Source organism: Vanacampus margaritifer, chromosome 20, assembly GCF_051991255.1.
Source record: "Vanacampus margaritifer isolate UIUO_Vmar chromosome 20, RoL_Vmar_1.0, whole genome shotgun sequence".
Lineage (NCBI taxonomy): Eukaryota > Metazoa > Chordata > Actinopteri > Syngnathiformes > Syngnathidae > Vanacampus > Vanacampus margaritifer.
In genome coordinates, this window is record NC_135451.1 from 5098680 (window position 1) to 5124207 (window position 25528).

Here is a 25528-nt window from a genome sequence, read left to right on the forward strand (position 1 = left end):
TGTAAAGAGTCTTTTTTTATTTTTATTTCTCCTTGTGTTCAAGTATGATCCTTTCTCAGCAGGGTCATTTAAGAAGCATGGATACACAATAACACACAACTCTAACCAGAGCCTGAGCATCTTCAGGTAGGATTTTCCTTTAGTGTCATCAGGGGGAGGGCGGGCAGGGCGCCAGGGAGCCGCAGTTTCCACGATTAGAGCAAGTAAACTTAAGTTTTGTTTGTACACCACATCATTTTTTTCTCTCTCTGCAAACATTGGTTGCGCTTTAGTGACACGGATATCTGCACATAAAAATGATATATTTATATTTATATTCATATATTTATAGATTTGTCATTCTATATCAACAATTCATTCTAGTGATTTGACCGAGATTAGCAAAACCGGACGGACTGTCGGTCGGAATGCCTTGCGTGGACATTGATTTGTACAGAAACCCGCACACGCACAGACACGCAACACACACATGCATGCATAAATACGCTCACCCGAGTTAATGCGTCTACGCACAAGCCACGCGTTCCGTCACTTACATGCACACAAACACACACACTCACTCGTACACGCGCCCACATTTGCTCAGCTGACACAAAGGGCAGTGAGAAGTTACCCACAATTCCCAGCAATATCCAGATCGGGGGCACAGCAACAGAAAAGTTACAAACAGCAGAGCGAGACATCCAGTCAGTGTCTGAAAACCGAGACGGAACGTCTGTTGAAGTCATCCGGGATTGATCCAAGAGGGGTCAAAGTTTGGCAACGTCTTTCTTGTCCTTTGTGACTTTAGTTGACATTGTCTTGTACAATATTGACTCCTGCCGAAGTGATGATGCTCCCCACTGAAGACAAGACAAACCTTCCCAAACACAAACAGTGCTTGGAAATGTATTCTTTTTTTTTTTAGGCAGTGAAAAAGCACTTCTCCGCATGTGTGCATTTCCAGTTTCCACCAATTGGATGAAGGTCGACCAACACAAATACGGCAAAGCTGGGATTTGTGCTGACTTGCAACATCTGCTCCTTGTGTTCTTATTTTACATCTTTTTGTTGCTTTTCTCGTGTGCGTACTGTTACATCTGCAATACATAAAATGACTTCTTGAAAAATCTAAAAAAGTAGAAAAAAATGATGACATTCCTTTAAAATAAATCCAGAGGCTTCCATAGGCAAAAAGGCAACAACAACAATAACAAAAAAAGAAAAAAAGAAGCGGTGCTACGTTTAAGTAAAGTAGGAAAACCCACTTTTCTCCTCATGTCAGATGTGCCTCCATTCTTCCTTGGAGTCGCCTCGTGCAACTCATCCTCTCTTCCTCTCAACAAAAGGTCAGGACTCCTCCCGCGAATAAAAGCGCTTTACTCATTCCATCGCCATTATACGCTCATCCCTCGCTCACCTCCTCTTTTTTAGTCATCACCCTGTGCCTTACCCTTTGCTTTCTTTCTCTATTTATTCTGCCCACTGCATTTTTGGCCCTTCACACCTTGCACTCACTCAGTTGAGTGGGGCTGAGATTAAAGACATAAACTGAGCAGTGGTGGGAAAAAAAAGAAAGAAAATGCATGCACATGCATTGTTTGTCACTTGACCTGACTTCATTACGCTTTCTTGCTTTTGTTTTGAGAGAGCATAAAAAGTCCTTGTCAGGGGGTTCAAGACTACTATGCAAACTTGATGTGCTTGGAAAAAAAAAATCCCTCCACACACAGAGACACTTTTTAACCCCTCATCATCATCATCATCATTATCATCATCATCATCATCATCAGTCAAATTAGACCCACGAGTCAGGTGAGGCTGGATAGTGGCTGGTCTCGTAGTTCAGTTCGCTGTACGGCCGCGATGCTGAATAGAAGTCTACATAGTTGCCGGTGGACTTGAGGCCCAGATGCATGCGCAGGTCTTCCCGTGGGTCCCGGGGAGGCCCGGCGCTGCTGGGAGGCTGCTGGGGTTGGGCCTGAGGTTGGGCCTGTGCTTGGACCTGCGGCTGGGGCTGGTTGGACGCAGGCGGCGGCGGTCCCTGGTCCTCGTAGTAAGTCTCGTCGAAGCTCCGGCTCTGACTGTGAGGGGGCGGCTGCGGAGGCAGAGGCTGGGGGAAGGAGGGAGGGGGTGGGTAGTGGTCATAGTCTTTTAGCACGGCTGTTGACGGACTGTCCTGCTGAGGTTGCGGGGGCATGGTGCAGGGCTGGGTGGGGGCCTGTTGAGGATGCAGTGTCGGGGAGGAGACGGGTTGTGGTTGAAGGGCAAGTGAGGTATGGAGGGAGGTGGAAGGTGAGGTGATGGGAAAGAAGGATTTCAGGCAGTGTGGATAAACACCAAAGGAATAAAAGTGGTGAAAACCACTTATGTCCATTAAAAAAAAAAAATGGGGGGGGGGGGGGGGACGACGTTTCATCCCATAAACGTAAAAATGTAAAAAAATTTGAAAAATGGACATAAGTGTTTTTTACAGAACATCATTCATTTTAGCATGCACTGTAGTTCCAAATTTGTGTTTCCATTGTGAAAAGTTGCCAAAATAACATGAAATAAAGTTACACTTTTTGGCCCTTTTGGATTTATTGATTGATTGATTGAATCCTTGTTATCAAATGTATACAAACCTGCACTCTTATATAATACAGCTATGCAGATACAAACAAAGAAGAATAGTAATTATTCTTCCACTACTATTGTAAATGAATCAGGAAGATGTTGTCATTTTAGTTATTTTCTGTAGTGGATAAAGAATATATGCCTGTGAGTGTGAGCCTCCCGGCAAATAGAAAAATCTGTGAATAAATGAAGCTCATGATAATTGCACAGATTTTTATTTTTATTTTTTGTTGTTTTACCTAAAAAAAATTAATCAAAATAATGAGTAAGCGGGAATATACCGCCAATAAGCGTTTTCAGTTAAAAATGGGGGTTGGCTCTCCCGCCCACAAAAAAATATTTTAAAAATATTCAAAAAAATAGTGTGCGGTGAATCCATCCGTAAGTGGTTGTATACACTGTACTGCACTGTATACATATGTTTCTAAAACTACGACTATCGGTTAGCATGTCAATGGTGTATTCTGATTGGTTAAGTATAAAGATTTGTGCACATAAAAATAATTATGTCCTCATTCCGAATCATAGTTAAGATCTGTTCTCAAAAAGAAATCATTATCTTTTTTTAAAAGCAAAACCTGCAAAAATATATAATTAAAAAGAAGACTTTACAACAGTTATTGCACTGAACTGAGTATTTTACATTTTGTGAGAAAATTGGGCTTGTACTTCACCAAGTATCTTTGTCACTCATGATGGCAGGGAGGCAAATGCTGTGATCAAGCTATTTTTTTTTAGCATTGGTGCTACTTTATAAATATATTTTAAAATATCACATACCCCCTGAGATGCCTTCATGGAGTCCCAGGGGTAAGCGTACCCCCATTTGAGAACCACTGCCCTATGGCAAAGCTTTGTGGTTATTTCAAATAAATGTGCTCTTATGTTTAGTTTGATAGTAAACTGTACCTTAGAGTGGCATTACACAGCTCAAGGTCTCTTTTTGATGAATTGTTCACTATTTGATAATCTTGTCCTTTTTGTAAAGCACTTATTTTTGTGGTTGTGGCCTTTCATTTTTCATATCAGTAAGGTCATGCTGGTTCAGGGGGAATTAATAGTAAAGAAAATAAAGGGAGAATAAATAAGGTGAGGAATTTTGTATCTCTTATTGATGCATGCCATCTTTTAGAACAGAAGCCACTAATTGAGGAATTCGATAAGACTGGCACACTTTTCAAATTCGATCAAGCTCACCTATGCCAAAGTGAGGACATGCTGGACATGCTATTTGCCATTTTTTGTGCTATTAGCTCACCTGGTTTGGTTTGATATCATCACTGGCAGTCAGGTATGAGTTTCGGAACAATGTAGATGTTCCACAGGACACTTGAATGGGAAAAACAGGTTAATAGTGACATTTACATGTGGAGGGCTACATTAAAAAAATAAATAAAAAAGATGAAAAGTACAACAACATTCAAGGAACCAGCACTAAAAGAAAAAAGATGCCACTGACCAAACAAAAATAACACAAAAAAAGACAACAATAAGGACAAGAAAAATTCCCCGCACACGCGCGCGCACACACCTGCCATGCCATCTTTCCGGGATGTGTGCTCGCCTTTGTTGCTATGGAAACCGGCGTTGATTGCTGTGGAATCGTAGTCCATCTTGCGTTCCTTCAGAATCATCATCTCTCTTGGAGAGGCCGGAGCGCTCGCTACACACGCACACACAAATACACACACACAAAAATAATGAGGACAGCATGAGAACTCACACTTCTGCATGGGCAAAATTGTGCATGCATGAGTCATTCTGGCCTTCCAAGGTGCATAATCATTACTCCATGTCAGCATATAGATTCACCTACTTACACACATACAAATTTCTTATTTGACATTGTTAACTAATCAAAATGTATGAAGTATAAAACAAGCATTTGGACATAAAGTTTTTGGCAGATCGACTCTAACCATTTAGTTTTGTTTTGTTTGTTTGCTGGTGTGGAGGTTACTCTGACAGATTCAAATGACCCTGTTTTGGGATTATATTTTACCAGTTGTATTGTTAACCTTTTCAGCACAACTCTATTTCATACACATGAATGCATCACTGCACACACACAAAGACACTTAAACGCTACAATAGTTGAAACTACTGTTTTAACCTCTCTCTCTCTCTCTCTCCCCCCCCCCCTCTCTCTCTGCAATGTAATCCCCTTATAGCATATTCAAAGTGCTTACTCAGTCCCTCTTATCTTGACACATGGGATTGCCAAAATGCTGCCTACCTGCTCGCCCGCCCGAGTATCAGCCCCCTCAGTTTGCTTAGCTAAACATTCCTGCAACTACTCCACATATGTGTAGTGCATTAATGCACCGCAAGATTAGCCGGAGGCTTCAAAGTGAAGGACACTCTAAAAATACCCAGTCTGGAACAGTTCAGTCTGACTTTGCAGGTAACTGTGGGGCTGCAGTGGTGAGCAACTTTACTGCATCATACTAAGAGGTTTTATTTAGCTACAGGGAGGGGGGAAACATTGGGAAATGTCGTTTGAAGATAGTCAGACGCCGCTGCAAACTACAAACATGTCATAATATGCCAAATTAACCTCACAAGTGTGTTTGGTTTCTGTTTGTTTATGTCAGCAATGGCCGAGAAAGTAAATGTGTAATGACAGCCATAGAACCAGCAATTACATTTATTGCCAAGAGAAGAACAGAGTTGTTCAGTATAATATTAGTTAAATATTAATTAAATTAATTAAATGAATCAATATTAATAAAATATCAATTATAGATGTAAACTAACTTACAATGGTATAAACTGCTTCCATTGCGCAATAATTACATCACATCCAAATACAATAAATACAAATAGATGAACAACAGTCAAAATGTGTTCTTATGTCGCCTATTGATCAAAAAACTAAAAGTGTTGATTCGAACAATGACAAAACAAAAACACCACAAGGGAAAAGTATGACAAATAAATTCTTGTTCACACACCATTATGCGTCTGTCAGTTATCTTCCACGACAGTCCATGCTACTTTATTTTAGTTAAATTCTATTTTACATTGGTTAATGTCTCTTTTTTATTTATATGGCAGTTAAAAATACTTACAATAATGTTAAAAAAAAAAGTGCCTATAGATTAAAATACCGGTTTTGACACTGAGAGTTTAGGGCTGACACAAATGAATTAACTTCACAATATATTCATATTTGAAATTAAAACTAGAAATTTTGCATTAGGAGGTTATGCTGTATCTTGCTGACAGTGTCAATTACAATAGCGCTCTATACAAGTGAGTGCATATATTTTCTCAGTCTAATTATATCAACACTCTCCCTTTGTGTAAAAGGAAGAATTTTCCTCATTTCAATGCAAGACTAAAAATAAGGACAAAAAAAGAAACCTTTGTTCTTTGTGACGCACCTCCTATATCATGATGACAGCAGTAAGGAAAAACTACCCAAATAGAATAAAGGCTTTTAAACAGATGTCTTTAGAACTTTTCTTTCGCTATTTGAATACAAAAGGATTACCTATTATGATCGAAATCCTCTGTACTTGACATTTAAATGCAAAAGAAAATTCATCACCTCTTATCTGCCTCACAGTTTTTTTTTTTTACAAGCGACTGCATGTATTGTATGCACACACAAGCTAAGGCCAACTTTCATTAAAAAAAAAGAAAAGCTTAAGAACATTCTGCTCACTGTTATTGGCACCCCTTCATTTTTTGCATGATCTTGATAATATCTTCAAAAATCAATGGAAATGTACCAATTTTATATTATCAGGACCTTTTAATTGGATGTCCAAAGTAATTCAACAAAAGGAAATTGTTTTTCAACTTACATAATGTAATTCCAAAGAAGAAATAGAAAACACAGCATGTGCAGCAATAATGGCACCCCTCTTTCATATTTGGTTGCACACCCTTTGGCAGTGATGACAGCGTCCAAACGTTTCTTGTAGCCATCTCTAAGCTTCTTGCACTTCTCTGGTATTTCCCACACACTTCCTTTGCAAATTGTTCAAGTTCTTGAATGTTTGCAGGTTTCTCTTCCCAATGGCACATTTCAGCTCATATCAAAGATCGGATTGAGATCAGGGGTCATTGCTGGCCATTTTAAAACAGTATTTTTTGCTTTTTAACCATTCCTGTATGCTTTTGGATGTGTGCTTTGGGTCTTTGTCGTTCTGGAGGATCCATGACCTTTGACTCCTACCAAGTTGTCTAACACTTGGTAGGACATGTCCCCCTAGAAGAGGGGTGTCAAACATACGGCCCGCGGGCCGGTTCAGGCCCGCAAAGGGGTTTAATCTGAGACGCGAGACGATTTTGGAAAGTAAATAAAAAAATTGTAAAGTCGGACCAATTAATTAGCTGGCCACAATCAAAACATATGAATTTGTAATTTCACCAGCAATCCTCAGATGAGCAATGCAACTTATACACAGAATCGTCCTGGATGTCATTATTTTACGGTTTGTTTAAACTTTTTTTTTTTTTTTTAATCATAACGTGTTAAATATGACACAAATTCAATTACTGGGAGCACAAATACATATGACAAGGATTAACATCCTTATAACTTCATTAACTGCGTCCCACATTTCATTCTGGGAACAATATATATATGCAAAACAGGTAGATTCAACACATCCGGAACTCAAACGGGCAAAGTGTTGCCGCGCTCCGTTTGCATTCATGTTATTATGATTACGAACAATATGATTACAGTTGAGCTCCGTAATTTAGGGCTGGCCCACAAATAGCGAAAATATGCGCATAATTGATGGCAAAAAGTTCTATACCATTTTTTTACCGATCCGGTAATATATTTTCCTCGATGCGGCCCCTGAGCTAATATGAGTTTGACACCCCTGCCCTAGAATGTCTTGCTAATTCTCTGGTTTTATGATTCCTGTGATACAATCAAGGCTTCCAGTACCAGATGTAGCAAAGCAGCCCCCCAGAATGATGGCTCCTCCATCACGCTTAACTGTAGGGAGGGTGTTATTTTCCTTGAAAGCTTCATTGCGGTTTTTTTTTGTCTAATCTGCCCACAGAACAGTTTCCCAAAAGAATCGTGGTTTGTCCAGGTACTCCTTGGCAGAGGTTAGCCATTTTTTGTATGTCTGTCTCAGGAATGGTCTTCGCCCATGAAGCTCTGTTTTTGGTTCAGTGTGTGGCGTATGGTGCTTCTTGAAACCATGATCTCCTATTTTGCACATAATAACAGCAGTGACAAAGAAATGTAATTGTCATGCGCTCCTATTGGCTCAGTGGTGCAAAGTATCATGGTCTATGTACTTCACAATGCTGTGTTCGGTTGAAGCGGGCTAAAAAATATTTTTTGATGGAGATGTTGAAAAATATTTGCTGGTATATACTGATTTATGGGAGTTATAACCACCACGGTGGCCAAAACATCCCTAATTAAAGTGACAAACTAGGCAGATTGGTATAGTCAAACATTTCATCACATTTTGAAATCAAAATAATATTCACAAATCAAATTACGACGATCCAAAGTCCAATGCTTTTCATTGAGCGGCGAGCTTCCTTTCATTAAGTTGACCGTCATTTTGATCTGAGATGTAAGCTTGGAATTGTCAATAACCCTGTTTAGTTTTCTAATCAGTTACACTATGTGGAATTTATTTATTTCTACCCAGCTTTGTCCACCCCTGAACAAGATAAACACAAGAAGAGGATTTGTTCATCCTTTTTATTATTATTATTATTTCACACCTCTGCAGTAGATTCCTGTGACCTGACACCCACTGAGATGTTCCCATCACCCCTGGTTACAGTGGCATGCTAGCTGGGAGACTTGTTCTATCAGTTCTAAACACAGCAGGATCCCCACAGCAACCATGGTGGACGTAAAGGTCTCCTTCTCCCTTCCCTGCCATCGACACCGCCTGACACCTTCCCTGCAAACTCGTTATGTCTTTTCCCCCTATCCCCTAACACACCCACACGCACGCACGCACACACACTTTCACTCCACCATCATTACCCCCTCTCCTTTGATCCGTCTCTAGGGGGCCAAATCATGGAGCATATGCAGGCAGAAGATACAGATGCACATTCATGTGTGAGTGTGTGCGATCAGAGGAGGAAGGGACAAGAAAGAAGGATTACTGGAAGAGTAGAAGGTGGCGGAGAGGTGAATAGATGCGATATATTATACCCTCACAAACACATACACATGAATAAGATGAACATTTCAATGTCACCGTCCAAGGTCAAATCCTCATCCCATAACAGTCCTTTAATACCTAATTCTTCTCTCACACTCTTTTTTTATCATCCCGCCCTTTGCTGTGCACGCACGCACGCACGCACGCACGCACGCACGCACGCACGCACGCACGCACGCACGCACGCACGCACGCACGCACATGGTTTCTTCGCTGGGTCCTTGAAGACCACTCTAAGCTGGGAGGAAGGAAAAGTACTTTTCTGCCTCATCAGCCTGCTAAGCCTGATGCGGAGAAAGCGCAGCTAAAGGCTCCTTGACGACAAATGCTAACAGCTAATGCGCACTTAGCAAAGCATGAAGGCCACTGGGCTCAAGCTAAAGGCTAACGGTAATCATGCTTCAAGTCTGTGGGTGGTGAGCACAGATTCTAACTGCTTTTCAGCCCACATGTCAGCAGACTGACCGCAAAGTGATCAATGCTTTGTCGTTGACATTTCTCATGTTAAACGCAGTCCATTCCAGGAGGCTATTTGACATTTGATTTGTGTTTTAAATCATTTTAATTTATATGAAAATAGCGGACAGTAAACCATGATGATTTTTTTTTAAATCTGTTTAATTAAAGCAGAACAGTTTGGAGCTAGAATTCGTGGTTTAATTGTATACAGTATATACTATGAAGGGTCAACACATCAATCAGGTTTTCAGTATATGTGTCAGCTCACATCAATTGTTACCAGTGATTGTGGTGAATAAAAAAGTATCTATGAAAAGAAAGATGTCATGAATTATTCTGAGCACAAAAAAGAAGAGGAAAAACAATGAAGCATTGACTATGACTCAAATGTATCCCCATTGGTTGGGTACAATCAAATAAATCAGAAGAAACTCAATTTCTGTTAAATAGGCCATGCTATTAACCCACATTTCAACTTTCAAAATAACAGATCAAGACACTGAAGTAATTCAAGTAGCAAAAAACAACAAGAAAAAACCTTCAAACATTAGCACCAAACAGACCTTAGAAGGAAGTCTTCAATGACACACCTTGGATGGCTTGTCTATGTGGGGGAAAAAAAGCTGATTTTGACCCTGTATGTTTTATGAAGTACTTTAATAGTTCAAAGAAGACTTTTGTAAGTGGACGTGAACTCTGCAAGCCAGCACTGATCTTTGCAAGCAATGTAAGATTATAGAAGGTTAAATTGAGTTCAAATTAAATATTAAACCTAAACTTGAATGACTTCATGTACTTGGGTACTTGGCGCAATTATGCTATGTTGGTGACAGCATAGCTCCTACGCTCTCACACACACACACTCACCCTTGATCGTAACTGTTGTAGTTTACTCACCGGAGCGGTTGTTTGGGGATGTCCTGATAGGGGACACGGAGGGAGTTCGAGAGGAAGAGTATGGTCTCTGTCGGTCTCGCTCTATTGTGGAGGCAGAGCCCACAAAGTGATACTGGGAGTAGCCATCCTGGAGTAAAAATACATAAGAGGAGACACTGATAATAGAGTATAAAAGGCATAGTATTGTATGTTTGTGTGTGAGCCAAAAACGGAGACTCCTGCTTGTGAAACGGTGATCGGAGTACAATGAAGCTAGACGCTAATGCTAATGGTTCCACGTCCTATCACGTCAATGATTGGCAAGCTATTAACGTGTTACAAAAGCACGCCGTGATACAACGCAAATTTTGTGTGCTATCAATACAGAACATGCATCCTTGATTTATGTTTTTGTTTTTGTGACATCTACAAATGCAGAACGCAGCAACAATTATAACAAAATAATGACATTTAGGTTAATTCCTACTCAGCATTAATATACCGTAAAACTTATAAGCATACATACTGTATACTCAAACATCTTAATTCACCGTCATTGAGAAGTATATTTGTCAATTGAATATTTCTTCAGAAAATCTGAATATGCTCCACTGTAAATGTCAGACTTGGAAACAACTTTACTGATGCACAACCACCAGTACATGACATCATTGTCCATTTTTACACAAAATAAACACAGTTTGAGAGTCAATGGATGCATTTTATGCAACCTACATTTTTCTATTGTTGATTATAAAAGAACAGAAAAAGGCAGAAAAGAGTGAGTCTATTCTGTCATTTGTCAGATTTGGTATATATAATTATTGAACACAATATTGTGTGGGTATTGGAATTTTCTAAAATGGCTGGCAGTGAATTTAATTAACATATGAAAGAGGGCTGACATGAACACAATTCACTTAGAACCTTCCGTCAGCCATGCATGCCATTTAGTTCATGTAAAACAGCCAATAGAGGGCGCCGTTGTGTTTACTCGATCCCTTGAAATATGGCCGGTATCGGCCGAAAATAAAATACTTGAAATTAGTAAATTAACACATTAAAAATATTACAATTAAAATAATACAATTTCCATTTTTATGTTGTCAATATGATTAGATCATTTTTTTTCTGTCATAATTTCAACAATTTGAGGTAAAGATTAATTATAAAAAATCTATAATGTGATCTATGATGTGATCTGTTGTAAATATTCGACACTTAGATTAACTTAAAAAAAAAAACATATCACAGCACCAGTTAGATTAACTTAAAAAAAAAACATATCACAGCACCGGGTAGTATGTATTTTTGAAACTTCCTTGAAATGCTCTCTAAACGTATTTAGGAAAATAAAATTTCTAGCAACATTAGAAAAAACAACACCCTTATATTGGAAATCCGCTAGTTGTAAAGTATTTGGGAAATTCTCACTATATTTCTGAAGAGCAACAAGATTTTTAGGTTTTTAGTGCAGCAGCTTGTTAAAATACAGAGGTCTCACTTTTGCAGGATTCCTTACTAAAGTTCAGTTCAACTATTTGGTGGAAACATTAAGAAAGAGAAGTGCAAAAGGTTAGATAGACAGATACAGTATACTCCCCTGAAGCAAATCAAATTATTAGGTTGAACCAAAATCAGTGTAAATCTAAGAGGAGCAGATCCACTACATTGTCAGTTTGTTGAAACAAAAGTGACAGCTTCATTCAAACAATTGTCCTTTCTATTCATCCTCAGCTGTCTGTTCCAAAATGTACTTCTAGTGCCAAAAATGTCATAATCACATCAATCACCTCGTTAATTATATGATTCTGAACACTGAGAACGGAGGGGGAAAAAACACCCACAAAACAACTGGCCAACACAATCGAAGACATTTGCATCAAGCCCGAGCATCGTCTTATTACTTTACTGGCAGGGACATTTTAACACAAAAAGTTGGCATGAATAATTACTGCAGAGCCAGTGGCTTTTTTCTATGCGTGTGTGTGTGTGTTGGTATAGCAGTGATTGGCGCAAAGCACTTTTCAAAAATGGATTATGATAGTCTGCAACAATCACAGAGCTGGAACCCAATTCAATTTAGCATTACGATAATTGGCTACCTCTGAATACAAACCACAAGTAGATGATAAAAATATAAATGGAGATGTGCTCCATCATTGCTTTGCTGTCTGGGGGGCAAAAGCTTAGCAGCAAGTTCTGACGTGCATACATTGGAGTTGGTAGGCTGAATCATTTAAGCGGAATGGCTGGAGAGGAGGAGAAGGAGGAGGATGAATTAGATGAGCCAGAAAGAGAAGAGAGTGAGACAAAAGATGACAGGAAGTAATGAGAGCAGGGAGGAGCACGGAGAGTAATGGCGGGACAGTAATGAGCGAGGCAAGCAGAAAGAGATACAGAGCAAAGGATCAGGAAGTAGGCTGTGTCCTCCCTTGACTTTCCCGCCAAAGCAATGAAGACAAATAGAAGGTGGCTCACCCGCTGCGTCAAAAGGTAGATCCATTCCAACCATCCCTATTCTTCCCATGTATCCATCAGCTCACTCTTTCTCCCACCCAAAACACATCTCATTATAAGCCATGTAACCTCCTGATGGTACATGCCGCCACCCCTCAATTGGACACTGTCAAAGTGTCATGTTGCTCAAATGAACACAGTCACTGAGTATTGAATAATGAATGCATTTCGCAATGAGTGATGGGAGCAATCTAACGCTCGTGGATGCAGATCGTTCATCGGGTCCTCGATTGAGCCGCAAGGGTCTTTAAGGGCGAGCACGAGCCACGTGAGGAATAGTTAAACACGCAACTGATTTAATCCACAAGAGTGATTATACATATGGATTGCTTTTACCATGGCGGAATAGGTGGAGTCATTAGTCGGGTTTCCATCCAATTGTTTAAATTTTTTTTAAGCAAATTTACTGAAAATGAGCAAAATGGACATAAGACTTGTGCCTGTTTCCATCTGTTCGTTTGCGAATATTGAGAGGGGACTCCGCCACCTACACCATAGAGATGTGATCCACCAGTAATTTAAAAGAAGAAGAAAAAAAACAGGAAGTGACTGCGCCATGCAATGACGTTGTATGAGTTTGCTTTTGTAATTCTTGATAAACTGTAGCGTTTTTTTTTGCTGTTTTCTATCCAAAATTGCATTAATATTCACTTCTTTAATTAATTCCGAAAAGATTTTTGTTTCGTCCTCCCCCTAAACATACCTTACTTTATCGTCTGCCATTGCTTTGTTACTACAAATGTACGTGTGACGTAATATCCGGTCAAAACGTGCGCTGTGTATCCGGTCTTGTCAGCGTTTGTTCGCGAAACCTGTTTACATAACCAAAATTAGCATTTTCCTTTTTCAATATGCTTCAAAATCAACCCCTTGTAAATGCAAATTTGTTGGAGGCGAATTTTGGGCCCTTTTTCAAATTTATAGCGTTTTCATTCTGTTTTATTTTCGCATTTCTTGAAAATTTGAATAAAAATGTGTGGATGGAAACCCCACTATTTGTTAGCATGTCTGTCTCACAGTCAGAAGATGGGTTTGAATCTTTGGTGGAACATTCCTCTGAGGAAATTTAAATTGACATTGGCAGCATCAGTATCAGATTCAGGGTTCAGTATCTTGCTCAAGGATACTGCGACACAAAAGTATGGGAACGAACCCACAACCTCTGGGTTGAGGAGACAACCACTCTATCACTGAGCCACACCATACCCAGTGATGTCCGCCGTTCATCTAATGGGCTACTTTGAAGGAGCATGTGTTTTCTACATTCTGTATTTAATAAATAAAATTATTACATAGACTTATATTTATACTATATATATTATTACAAGACTAATAAAATCGCGATTAATCAAATTTTTCTACTTTTGCTTCTAGAATGTTTGTAACAGATATTTACTTGAGTAAAATCTTAGAGTTAATGTAAAATCATCAAATAGAAAGTATATTTAGAATCAAAGACTGCTCAAATGGCATTCTTTGAACCTTGAATAAACTTAAACAAAGCGATCAAAATGGACAAAAAAAAACAACTCTCAGAAGTTCTTGCTTATAGGTTTAGTTCTGCTAACCAGCACTACACTCTAGCAGCATTGGTTTGCGAAGCTACGTGGAGGCAACTTGAGCAGGAAATTTTGCTCTGAAATGATATGCCAAAGGCATTTTACTAATTATTTGAATTTGGCTCTCTGTAAATTACTTTAGAGTTCCCCAACAAGCATCAAGCAGTCAACTAAGTTAACTGAGTTCATTTTTTAAATTAATCTCCAGAGTTAATGCTTTAATTTTGACAGTCCAAATGAATACACAAAATGTGATTTAATGAAAGTACTGTACTCATGACTGAACACATATTTGGGCTGTTCGGATAGGCGAGCTCTGTGGATTTCAAGACCGGCATATGTCAAATAAAACAAACGTTTAAAAATTTAAGTCACAATTTCCACTATGAGAATGACTGTAGTTGGTATGAGTTGCACTTTCAGACAAACTCCAAGCCATCAGCACGAGTCAGCAGCCGCTCCGTGTGACGCGACACAGTACAGCCTCCTGAGGGCGTAAGAGTGAAGACGCTTAAGTAGTGCATAAAGTTGCGTAATTGACACAGTTATGTCGATGGGAGAATCTGCGCCATAGTCATGTCAATAACTACATAGCAAATCGGTCAGTGTTAAATTTCCAGTGTTCGATCAAATATGCAGTAAGCAGTGTTATTTTAACACTTTTAGGATAAAAAGTTACACCGTCAAAGTAAATTTCCTTGAGTCTTGGGGTGGATGTTGGGTGTAACCTAAATAACCTGAATTTAACCTTGAGTGTTAAATTGACCACACCCTCATTTCCGGTGAAGGAGAAACTTTCCAATTTTCAAGCGCGCTGTCAACATTTCTTGCTTGCTGCCTTTTTATCATTGTGGGCATATTATCTATCATCATTGTAGGTATACTTGTGTTTTAGAATTATTGATATGTGTTGTTTGTGCTTTTGTTTTGTTTGTCTCTTACCCAAGCTGGTGTTGTTACTTTTCATTCCCATTGCTGGTATGAGCTTTTGATGTCATGTTAGTTAATTAACACATTGTTTTATTTCTGTTTGTAGACACACCTGTTTTTCAGTGTTCATGGAAACCACTGTTGGTTACTGCAAGCTTGCGGGAAAGTAGCTAAATTTGTTTTTAAAGTTTGATATGAATGAGATTGTGGGTGGGACTTAATAGGTTTTTCTTCCTCCCACTCCTTTTCAGGCTAGGTTTAGTTGAGTATTGTCTGGAGAAATTGATATTTTTTTTCATTTTGATTGCTGCCTGAAATACATGAATGAATGAATAAACATTTCAATATTGAAACATCCAGGTGTTGTTGTCGGGGCAGTGAGACTCAGTAGTAGAGTGGTCATCTTGCAACCCCGAGAGCGTGGGTTCAATCCCAGGCCAGTGTGACTATGGCAAATTATCCTTGAGCAAGATACTGAACCGAACCCCCAGTTGCTCCAGATGCTGTGTCATCAGTAGTCAAAATGTAAAGCCCTTTGAGAGCCTTGCAAGAAGGAGAATATATATATATATGTATATTTATGAAGAGTAAAGTGTAGTTTGCGAATATTAATGCAATATGCTCATAAGCGTTTAAATACCAAAGTTAATTATAGTTTGGCAGAATTAAATGCTAACACTAACACTAGTGTAGAGTACTTTCAACACTACTCAGTGTTTACTAGTGTAGTGTATTTTTAACACTATACAGTGTTGGATTAACACCGGTTAAGTGTGAAAAAGTAACACTTTGAAAAGTGTCAGATTTACACTCATTGGTGTGGACACATATAAACACTTTTTTAGATTAACACTCAGAGTGTTAAATGCAACACTGGTGATTTTGCTGTGAACAATCAAAACATTTGTCCGCTTCATACAGATGTCATAAAGGACAAAAATGTGATTGTTCCAAGCCGCATCGCTTTTCTGCTATGCAACCATTCTGCATGTTGTTCTCATGACTGCAGTATTAGTTTACGGTCATGCAGCTGCAAGGCAAAATGTGATTACAGCCCTAACAATTGAAATGGATGTGTGTTTGTGTCTTCTATTCAGTGTTACGTTCTCAAGATGACTTCGTCCTCGCATTTTCAGATTTTACGGTGTTGAATGCTGCGCCTGACCTTTCCTAGCTTTATTTTTGGTTGAGTAAAATACTGTCGCTAGCTTCCAGATGAGTAATCGCAGCACACTTTTGATTGTATTACTGAGCTTCCAATTCTCATCTATGCTTCCCGTTGTTTCTTTTCATGCACACAAGAGGATGAAAAGTTCATTTTCAAGTTGCTCATCTAATCAAAGCCTTTGATGAAAAATAAAAAACATGTTGAAAGTGAGTTTTGAGCCATCGTTCTTTGTAGGCAATAAACAGCGGACTGAATGGGTGTTGTTTGTCTCATTGCGGCAACAATGTGAAAAAGAATCACGGCACGCTATGACATTAACACACTTACTGACATTTTCTTTTCAAATGGACTCACTCCATTCACAGGAACATAGAGAGCATCACACGTAGCGACCTCACGCATATACACAGGCACACATGTTCCAGGCATTTGTCCTATCACACTAACACCCACCCACACAGTCAATTACACAAGCCCGGACCATATTGAGAATCCGCCACACTCGTCAGGCAAAACATCTCTCTGGCCCTGAACCCCAACTGTCAAATAGTTTTTATAACTGGTGCATTTTTTGCAGTATATAAACATACATGTGTGCAAACGAACGATAGAGAGAGCATGTCTGATGAAGTGCCAGAGCTAAATCTTTTTATCAGGCGAGCTGGAAAATGCAGTGTGAAATTCTGCCTTTAGTTTGTGTATCCAAGTGTGTGTGGGCTCATTAAGTCCTGCTGGTCCAATCAAGAATATGTTGTCACTTTGTTTTTGCTCATCAGTCTGTGACCGAACAATACCGGACATTTGTTGTTGACATGGATGGCTGAGCGGTGGCATCCCTCCAAGGAAGTGAAGCAGCAGCATAAACACAGAATGAGGACATAGAAGTCATAGAAACCAAATAAATTCGGGTACAAGCCGAGTTTGAAAGCACACTGGAGACTTTTATACATGATTTATCTTTAAAGCAAGCGCCAGTGTTGCTGAAAACAGATTTAGGCTTTGGTTTATTAATGACTGCCGCACCACTGATCTTTCAAGTCATCTCCGATGCTCTCTTCATGCAGTTTCTGTTTATTTATGGGCCCTCACCCAACTAACATCCACTGGCTCTACTGCAATTCCCTTTTCTGCTCCTGTGGAATTGCTATAGGAAGTGATAAACTCTACTTAGTCCTGTGACTGTCGCTCGACCAAAACAAACAGGAAGACAAACATACACAAGCCATACACTGATGTTCCCAGAGAAAACTTTGAAAAACAAGCCTCAAAACACTCATTATGAGAAAGAAACAAGCAGACTTATTAATGTACTTTTTTCTCTCTAAACATTTCTCATACACAAAACCCACCAAAATCTTTCTGCTTTTGCACTTAATCGCAAACTCTCTTCTAAATTTTATGCTAATCCATGTCTGGATTGGAGGCTAAAAGGATTTTTGGCTGCCCCAAAAATCCATGACCTACCGGTAATATGTGCATGCAAGGAAAGAATGTAAGGTTCTGGACTCTGATGATAAAGCCCAAGAGTGGATTTTGGAATGTAGCAGTTGCTGCAACAACAAAGTAAAACCACTTTCTTTTTTTTTGTTTACCAGGCACAACTTCGATCAGCTCTTAAAAGCAGTTTTGTGAGTGAGACCAACAAAATGAACAGCAGTTAGACAATTCAAACTCTGTGAGCTGAACTTAATTAAAGTTGCTGCTAATACAAACTTTATTTGAACTTTGTATTACTGAGTGCTCAAGCACTATATACTTTCACTTGCAATAAGTACAATCAAAAACGCGGCTGGCAAGAACAGCACATGAAAGTCATATAAGAAAAGATCTAGACCAGTGGTGGCCAAACAGTCAGAGGCTAAGAGACACATTTTTTCTTTTGATCATTACGCATCTCTGTCCGCTCACTCCTTTGCTCTCTTTTGCATGTTTTGACAAACTTCCTTTCATTGTTGGGCTTTTTAGCCAATGCAATTCTACAAGTTGATATAAGTGCTTCATACATTTTGAGAATAACTGTCTACTTGTGCTTGAGAAGTTCAGTCTCCTTTGCAAATTTCTGGTTGGTGAACCGACGTGCCGCTGACGATTTGAAATTGACTTATGATGCCTAGCATATAAATCAGAAAGGCTTCCCGATTATGTTAAACAAAAACTGGTTTTAGATGTCCTGTGTTCATCTTTACATTTTTGTTTTGGGACATTCTCCCATCATGTTCTCACAACAATTATGTTGTTCTTTCAGGCGTCAAGCTTAGGCAATAATTGAGACATTATGTATTATTGGATATTTGTTGTGTCTTAGGTTAGCTCGGTCAGCATATACCCGGCAAACACGTACAGTTGGGGCCCATATGGGCTTTGGCTGGGCATGGGCTTAGAGTGCGCTTTGTTGTCGTACCCCACTTGGGTAGTAATAGGTGGGCAGTAGATAGGCGCAACTAAGAATGGGCAATAAGTGGGCTCAGGTTGGGCTTCATTCCAAAATATTCAAATTTTGCACAATAACAGCATGGGCGATGGAGCTTACTCCCCCTGGCCTATATTCCTTTACAATTCAGTAAGATTTTCTTTTTGAAAAAAATAAAATAAAAATCTATTTCAACTTAATATGTATTACTTGGACCATTTCATACAAGTTTGAGAGCACAAGATTATTATTCAAACAAGAAGAAAGCGCTGCCCAGCATTCCGAAAAAATATGGGAAAACCCCTCCCCCTCTGAGCCAATTAACCCATGATGGCTGTTATTTGATCTTTCATGTAATCAATATTTGCTGGAAGTGTTGGAACATCAACTTTGTCTTTAACGTAACCCCCCTGCCCCAAAACAAGAAAAAGTCACATACAGTGAGGTCAGGCCAAGAGTAGAGAGCGAGGTCTGTAGCACTTCTTCTACCAATTCAGCGCTGAGGCACATTTTTATTCAGATAAGCTTGAAACGCGAGGGTGACCATATTCCTAATTTCCCAAAAATAGGACACTTACTACGGCCTTGAAATTGTGGTACCAGTCGCAGTTACACAGTGTACTTCTCCTCCTATTAGTCACACAATGCCAAACGGATATTTTCATGAATTTATAAAAGGCCCCGGACGCCCGAACAGGACGTAACAAAATGGCTTGTTCTCCCAAAAGAGGACGTTTGGTCACCCTAGAATGGGGCGGGGCTCCAACTCGTTGAAAAATTAATCCTCGTCCAGCTGCATAATCAACGTGTTGGACCCTGACATCCTGAGTTGCGCTTGGGAGGAATTCTAAAATCAGCGGTTAGGGTGTCTGACTTTGGTTCCATGGTACCCTGGTTCAGATCCCTGTCAAGGCAATCATTATTTAGGAGTCAACTTTTAACTGGAAACCAGCTGGGCAGCCCAGATAAGCCCATTCCTTGGGTTTTAGCTAGGGCCCATATGGGGCCCATATGAGGCCCACCTTGAGCCCATGTGGAATTTAGCTAGGGCCCACATGAGGCCCGTCTTGAGCCATTCTAGGCTTGCCCACATGGGACGACCATGAAATCCCTGGTCAAAATTAATTGGGACCCAGCTGGGCAGCCTAGATGAGACCCATTCATCAGCCCATATCCAACCCACATGGGCCCCACATAGGTGTGTTGGCAGGGTATATATTGGAAGTTCAGCTTTTTTACTTCTCTTCTTCTTCAGGTAAATGCACTGTGAATCGCTCCTCTCCTATTGGAAATTATTCCTGACATCACGGCGAGGCCGCTCAAATCTCCAGTCCGTGGTCCTAGCCCCTTACCAGTGTACACAATGAATGGGGTTTACGAAAAGGTTTTTAGTGGCTTCATGAAACATGAAACAAAGACTAGCATGTGGCTCAGGAGCCAACCAAGAAGTCCACTTGCTGCGATACAAGTTTTTCAAATTATTACCACCTGGATGCTTTCACAGGCTGGTTAGTTGTGGGCAGCATGTCTGTTACACAGTTGAGAGGTCCTGGGTTTGAATCAACTTACATTCTGTGTGGTGTATTTCTCCCCATGTTTGCATGGTTTTCCTCTGTGTAATTTTGTTTCCTTCAATAGTTTAAACATGTACTTGATTACAGTAATTTCTGGAATATAAGGCAACTGACTTTAAGTTGTGCTAGCTAAATTTGGGGAATACTCGAGTTTGTTACACATATAAGCCGCATCCGACTGTAAGACGCAGGTGTTTTAATGTTACCGCAGTGGGTTCCCACTAAATTCTCTCGTTCTGTCTCTCCTACTGTATCTGGGCTCACTTGGTTTGTTTTGCTCTGACTGACGCTGTTCCTCCACTCTAAGTTGAACAGAACACAAAGCCAAGGACACCCCCCTTAACTCTTTCACTGCCATTGACGTTTATAGACGTCAAGTAAAAACCTACGGAGCACTGCCAATGACGTCTAAAGACGTCATCCAATTTATTTATTTATTTTTTTGAAACGGGTGCGGGCAAGGCTTCCGGAGCTATGGTGAAAGTTTCCAGCCGGTCTGTTGTGCCTAATGACTATTTTTGGCCCCTCGAGGGCAGCGATGACTCTCTTTTGACAAGATCGGGTGGGCGTCAGTAGAGGCGGAGCTAGAGCGTCGAGCAGGAGATGAGAATGGAAGACAAAGGAAAAATAGCGGCCGGTCGCGAGGAGCTCACGCCCAAGCCGTTTTTTTCAAAGACCAAAAGCATCGCTGAAAGAGCACATTGTTGACGACGATGATCATCATCGATGATGAAGATGAGGGTGGTGACTCCGTGGTTGGGAAGCATTGACGCGGCAGTAGAAGACGTTAGATGGAGCTAGATGGAGCTAGATGGAGGAGGGAACGGGCAATGGCGAGCGTTTGCAAGCAGCTCTACACTTACAAGACGAAAGGCATCGACCAACGCTAAAATAGTACATTGATGACGACGATGATCATCATCGATGATGATGAAGGTGAATCCGAGCTTGACGGCGAAATTGGAACCGCTGACGCGGCGGCTATGACGGTGTCGTAACGCGGAGCAAAACCGAGCACGCACAGGCGGACGTTCGATCGGACGACGGAGAGTGCCCCGAGTCCAATGCATATTCATCGGAGTAAGTGTGTACAGTCTGCTACTTGCTTTTTATTCCCCGGAAAAAAAGGCCGTCAAGAAAGTGTAACGTTTGCACGCAAAACGGACCAATGCGAAAGTGAAAGTAAACTGTTGTGCGAGTCCTGGCGTCTCCTTGGACGCAGGAGAGCGTTACAAAAGGAAAAACTGTATTTGAAACATCCACATAATTGTAAGTAGTACCACAGTTGCACACATTTGTAAATAGTTTGCGAAATTGTTTTGTCAAATTGTTACACTGTTGAATGGAAATAAACGTATTTTGCAATCAAAAAATACTTTTTCATTGTTGGTGAAAGCGTTTTACAGAAGTAAAGCACTATTTAGGTGTTTGTGGCATCATTCATGGACAAAAAGAAGTGTACAATTCACTAGAGTGCATGAAATAACATCGTTTCACAAAAAGCTATTTTTCTCCGTTTTTTGTTTCAAAACAGAGAATTTCGGTGAAAGTAACCATTTTCTATTGTTGATTACTGAAGAACGGAATAAGGTAGAAACAAACTTTTTTTCTGATGAAAGCTGAGAGTCCAATCTTTCATTTGGTAGTATGTGTGTTTCCATAGTCCAAACACAACATTTTCTGTGGACCTTGAAAGATCACTCAAAATGCTTAAATCGGCTGGCAGTGGGGACAACCCGTTTCTGAAAACGTCTGGCAGTGAAAGAGTTAATACCATGAAATAGCTTGACTTTTGGGACACTACATTGCAGGAAACCTTGGTGGAAGATTTTCACACTCAACATTCATTAGTGACAAATGAAGGGAACAGAAATCTCATTACCTTTAATCAAGATGCAAGCATGCGTGTGTTTATCATTTGAAAAGAAATACAGTAACTAGGAACCAAACTTTTTTTTTAATGGTGCTTGTTTGAGCAATAGAAAAAAAATCAGTTTATACAAACAAATGCGCACAAAAACATTCTTCCACTGAATTCACCCTTTGTGTTTAACAGGAAACAAGTTCCTGGTATTCAATATTGTTACTACCATTCAGTCACAATGGGCGAAAAGAAGCAGCCTGTTGCACATGAGTTGAAAAAGAGTCTAACCATAATAGGCTGGAAATAACACATACTACTGTATATAACAATACATTAGTATCAATGTTTCCAAGTAGAGAAACCATTGATCTTTAGTTTGGAGTTGATTTTGACTGACCTCAAAGACAGCAAACAAACTCGGACACGCACACGCACACACACACACACAAGCACACGCACACACACACACACACACACACACACACACACACACACACACACACACACACGCACACACACACGCACACACACACACACACACACACACACACACACACACACACGCGCTCAACTGCGCTGTGGTCATTCTTGTTTACACACAGGTTCCCAACATCAAAATTATACTGCACTTGGCATTATTAAGAAGACATTTGTTTATATACAGCACTCCTTCCAGCTATTATTTTGAGGTCGTTAATGCTTACAACTCACCCGACCTTGTAAATCGGCTTGTAGATGTCACTCTCTAAAACATTACCATGAATGCAAATAACACACTGGAGCGCTAATCCTTTCAAAGAAATACATAATTTGTGGGGAACTCCATTTATATGCAGCAAGACTTTAATTGTTCCGGGAGATTTAGGTGCTGCTGTTTTGGGTATCAACAGAGTTGAACAGGGCTAAGTAGTTGGTACTGGTAATGGTACTTTCATTTATATGGTGCTTTTCCACCTTACAAGGCCCTCAAAGCGCTTTTACATTCGGCTACTCATTCACTTACTGACGACGCGGCATCAGGAGCAACTGTGGGGTCAGTATCTTGCTCAAGGTCACTGCGACATGGTCACAACAGCATGGGGATCAAACCCACAACCTCCGGGTTGCAAGATGACCAATCACCACTGAGCTATGCCACCCCACTTTGTTGACTATTTAATGTTCAGCAATTATTTGTCTTGAGAAGATGATGTGTTGATGATTACAGAGTCTGTCGGCAGATCACTACTTGTTGCAGGGCTATGATTAAATTTGACAATTTTACCTATACGCATACATTTTGCTACTCACAACTATGAATTAAATATAAAAAGTTTTAGAAGAAACACAAAAACTTCAACATGGTGGGGTACTTCCCTCCCTGCCCATCATGCAGAGTTGCCTTTGGCAATTTGTGTGAAATTGAAATCCGTACCGTCAAAATGAAGTGGATAAGGAATACAGTCTTTGATATAGACAGCATGTGTTCATGATAGCAGTGTGTTACCTTCTTGTAGAGGGAGCGCAAGTCTCTGTACTGCCACATGCTGCTGAGCACCTGAGAGGCCGCCTTAACCACCTTGGCCGAATGTCTGAGGGGAGATAGTACATTGTTACATCTCCGCCACACCATTACTTCTGATAACGTTCCAAACTGTTATTCCGTTTCCTGTCAATATCACCTTGGAAAGATATGTGGAGGTTGCCGGCTCCTTAAGACTAAGAGGCCCATTGCTCTTTTCAGCAGCGAGTGATTCCCCTAACGTAGTTTCCAGTGGAGTTAAAAAGTCCCCACCTTATCCCTCCCTCCTTGCCATACTTGCAGCCCCTGCATGGCCACTTTGTCTGCAAAATGACTCCAGAAGGAATCTGCTCATAAGCAATGGCTCTCTAGAGGGGGAAGTAGAGCAGATGCTTGCAAAATTAACAGTGTTCTCCTGATAGTAAACACCACCCTTTTCTCAATTCCAGCCCATGAAATACTCCAAAAAAAGCGCTATAACACCTACTGTATAGTTCACTTTTCTGGTTGGACTCAGTTGATTATTTTGTGTTTGCTTCATAACAAACCATGTGACATTGCCCTCATGTTTCAAAAAGGAGGATTTTTTTTTGCTGTATATGGATGATACTATGTATCAGAGGTGGGAGTAAGTCATTGTTTCGTAAGTCTCAAGTCTTTGCCCTCAAGTCCCGAGTCAAGTCCCAAGTCAAGACTGACAAGCGATTCACAAGTCCTACACTTTGAGTTTCAAGTCCTTTCGAGTCATTTTAACAACATCGTAGACTATATTATTTCAGGTGACCATCAAAGTAGGAGTCAGGGACTCAGGGAGTGAACCCAGAGTAGTGTAACAGATCGCCGTGTTTACAATGTGTTACCAGTGAATTTACAGTGTCATTAACTACACAGCTAGCCGATAAACAACTAACATTAGCTTACTTAGTGTTCTTTGTGCAACTTCAGATGTTGAACGAAGTTTGAAGTTGTTGCCTCTTCATCAGTGATCTAGTCTTGGACATACTGCAATTCATTTTTTGTTGACCACCTCATAGTTTTTGTACCCAAACAACTAGTGGTGCAATGGATCACAAAAGTCACGGATCTGATTGTTTTTCAAAAAACAAAACAAAATTGAGTCGGATAAATAAAACTTTGTCTTAATTTATTTTATAAAATGCTTTTGCCCATTAAATTAAAAAAAATATATAGATAAATTCAAAATGTCTAATATGGCCATTAAGATTTAGGAACACAACTTTAAGTGCAGTATAAGGCAAGATATATAATTATATCATACATGGTCCATGTTTAAAATAACAAGGTGAAGGTATCCTGCCTTACGTTATATTGCACTTGTAATGCACTTGAAGTTGTGTTCCTAAAATCCAAATGGCCATATTGGACACTTTGAATGTTTTTTTTGTTTTGTTTTTTAAAGCTAGTGTTTTATAAAATAATTATAAATGAAGGCTAAGTTCTATTTATTTATTTTTAATAATGAAAAATACATCTATGTGCATCTTAAGGCATATTCCCTTTGTTTAAACAGGGAGAGAGGATTACAAAGTAGCATAGGTCCACAATATTGAAAACAATAAGAAAAGCAAGCAAGCTGTCAAACTGTTGCTAGCCTGGCACCCGATGCTAACGTTAACTGTTCGATACTAGCCACGAACGCTGGAGACTTGTATCATATCGTGCAATGACGGCGTAATTAACTTGCGGTTTCTTTGCATCCTAAATTCACTATTTAATATAATTCCAGGGTGGCATTATGATAATGGTGGTAGAAAATATGTAATTCCAATATAAACATCGATAATGCAAGCCAAAATGTCAAAAAGAAAGAGTCAAGCTGGAGTGAACGCCACCATGCAGAAAGACTTCAAAGTAAAATCCACAAAGGCTGTTGTTGGT

At 39.9% G+C, this 25528-nt stretch overlaps 1 protein-coding gene across 5 annotated transcripts in view; it reads right to left on the minus strand.

The window, feature by feature from the left end:
- The window catches only part of ctnnd2a (catenin (cadherin-associated protein), delta 2a), a 245897-nt gene continuing 220369 nt past the window's right edge, over window positions 1–25528 (minus strand). For 4 of the 5 annotated variants that reach the window (XM_077554314.1, XM_077554312.1, XM_077554309.1 and 1 more), the window contains 5 exons: window positions 23615–23699; window positions 10125–10251; window positions 4130–4261; window positions 3857–3927; window positions 1–2200 (listed from right to left, as the gene is read on the minus strand). In XM_077554314.1, coding sequence (XP_077410440.1) covers window positions 1778–2200; window positions 3857–3927; window positions 4130–4261; window positions 10125–10251; window positions 23615–23699 — 838 coding nt within the window. In that variant the 3' untranslated portion in view covers window positions 1–1777. The remainder of the gene's footprint in view (window positions 2201–3856; window positions 3928–4129; window positions 4262–10124; window positions 10252–23614; window positions 23700–25528) is intronic. The other variant, XM_077554313.1, reaches the window with a different exon arrangement.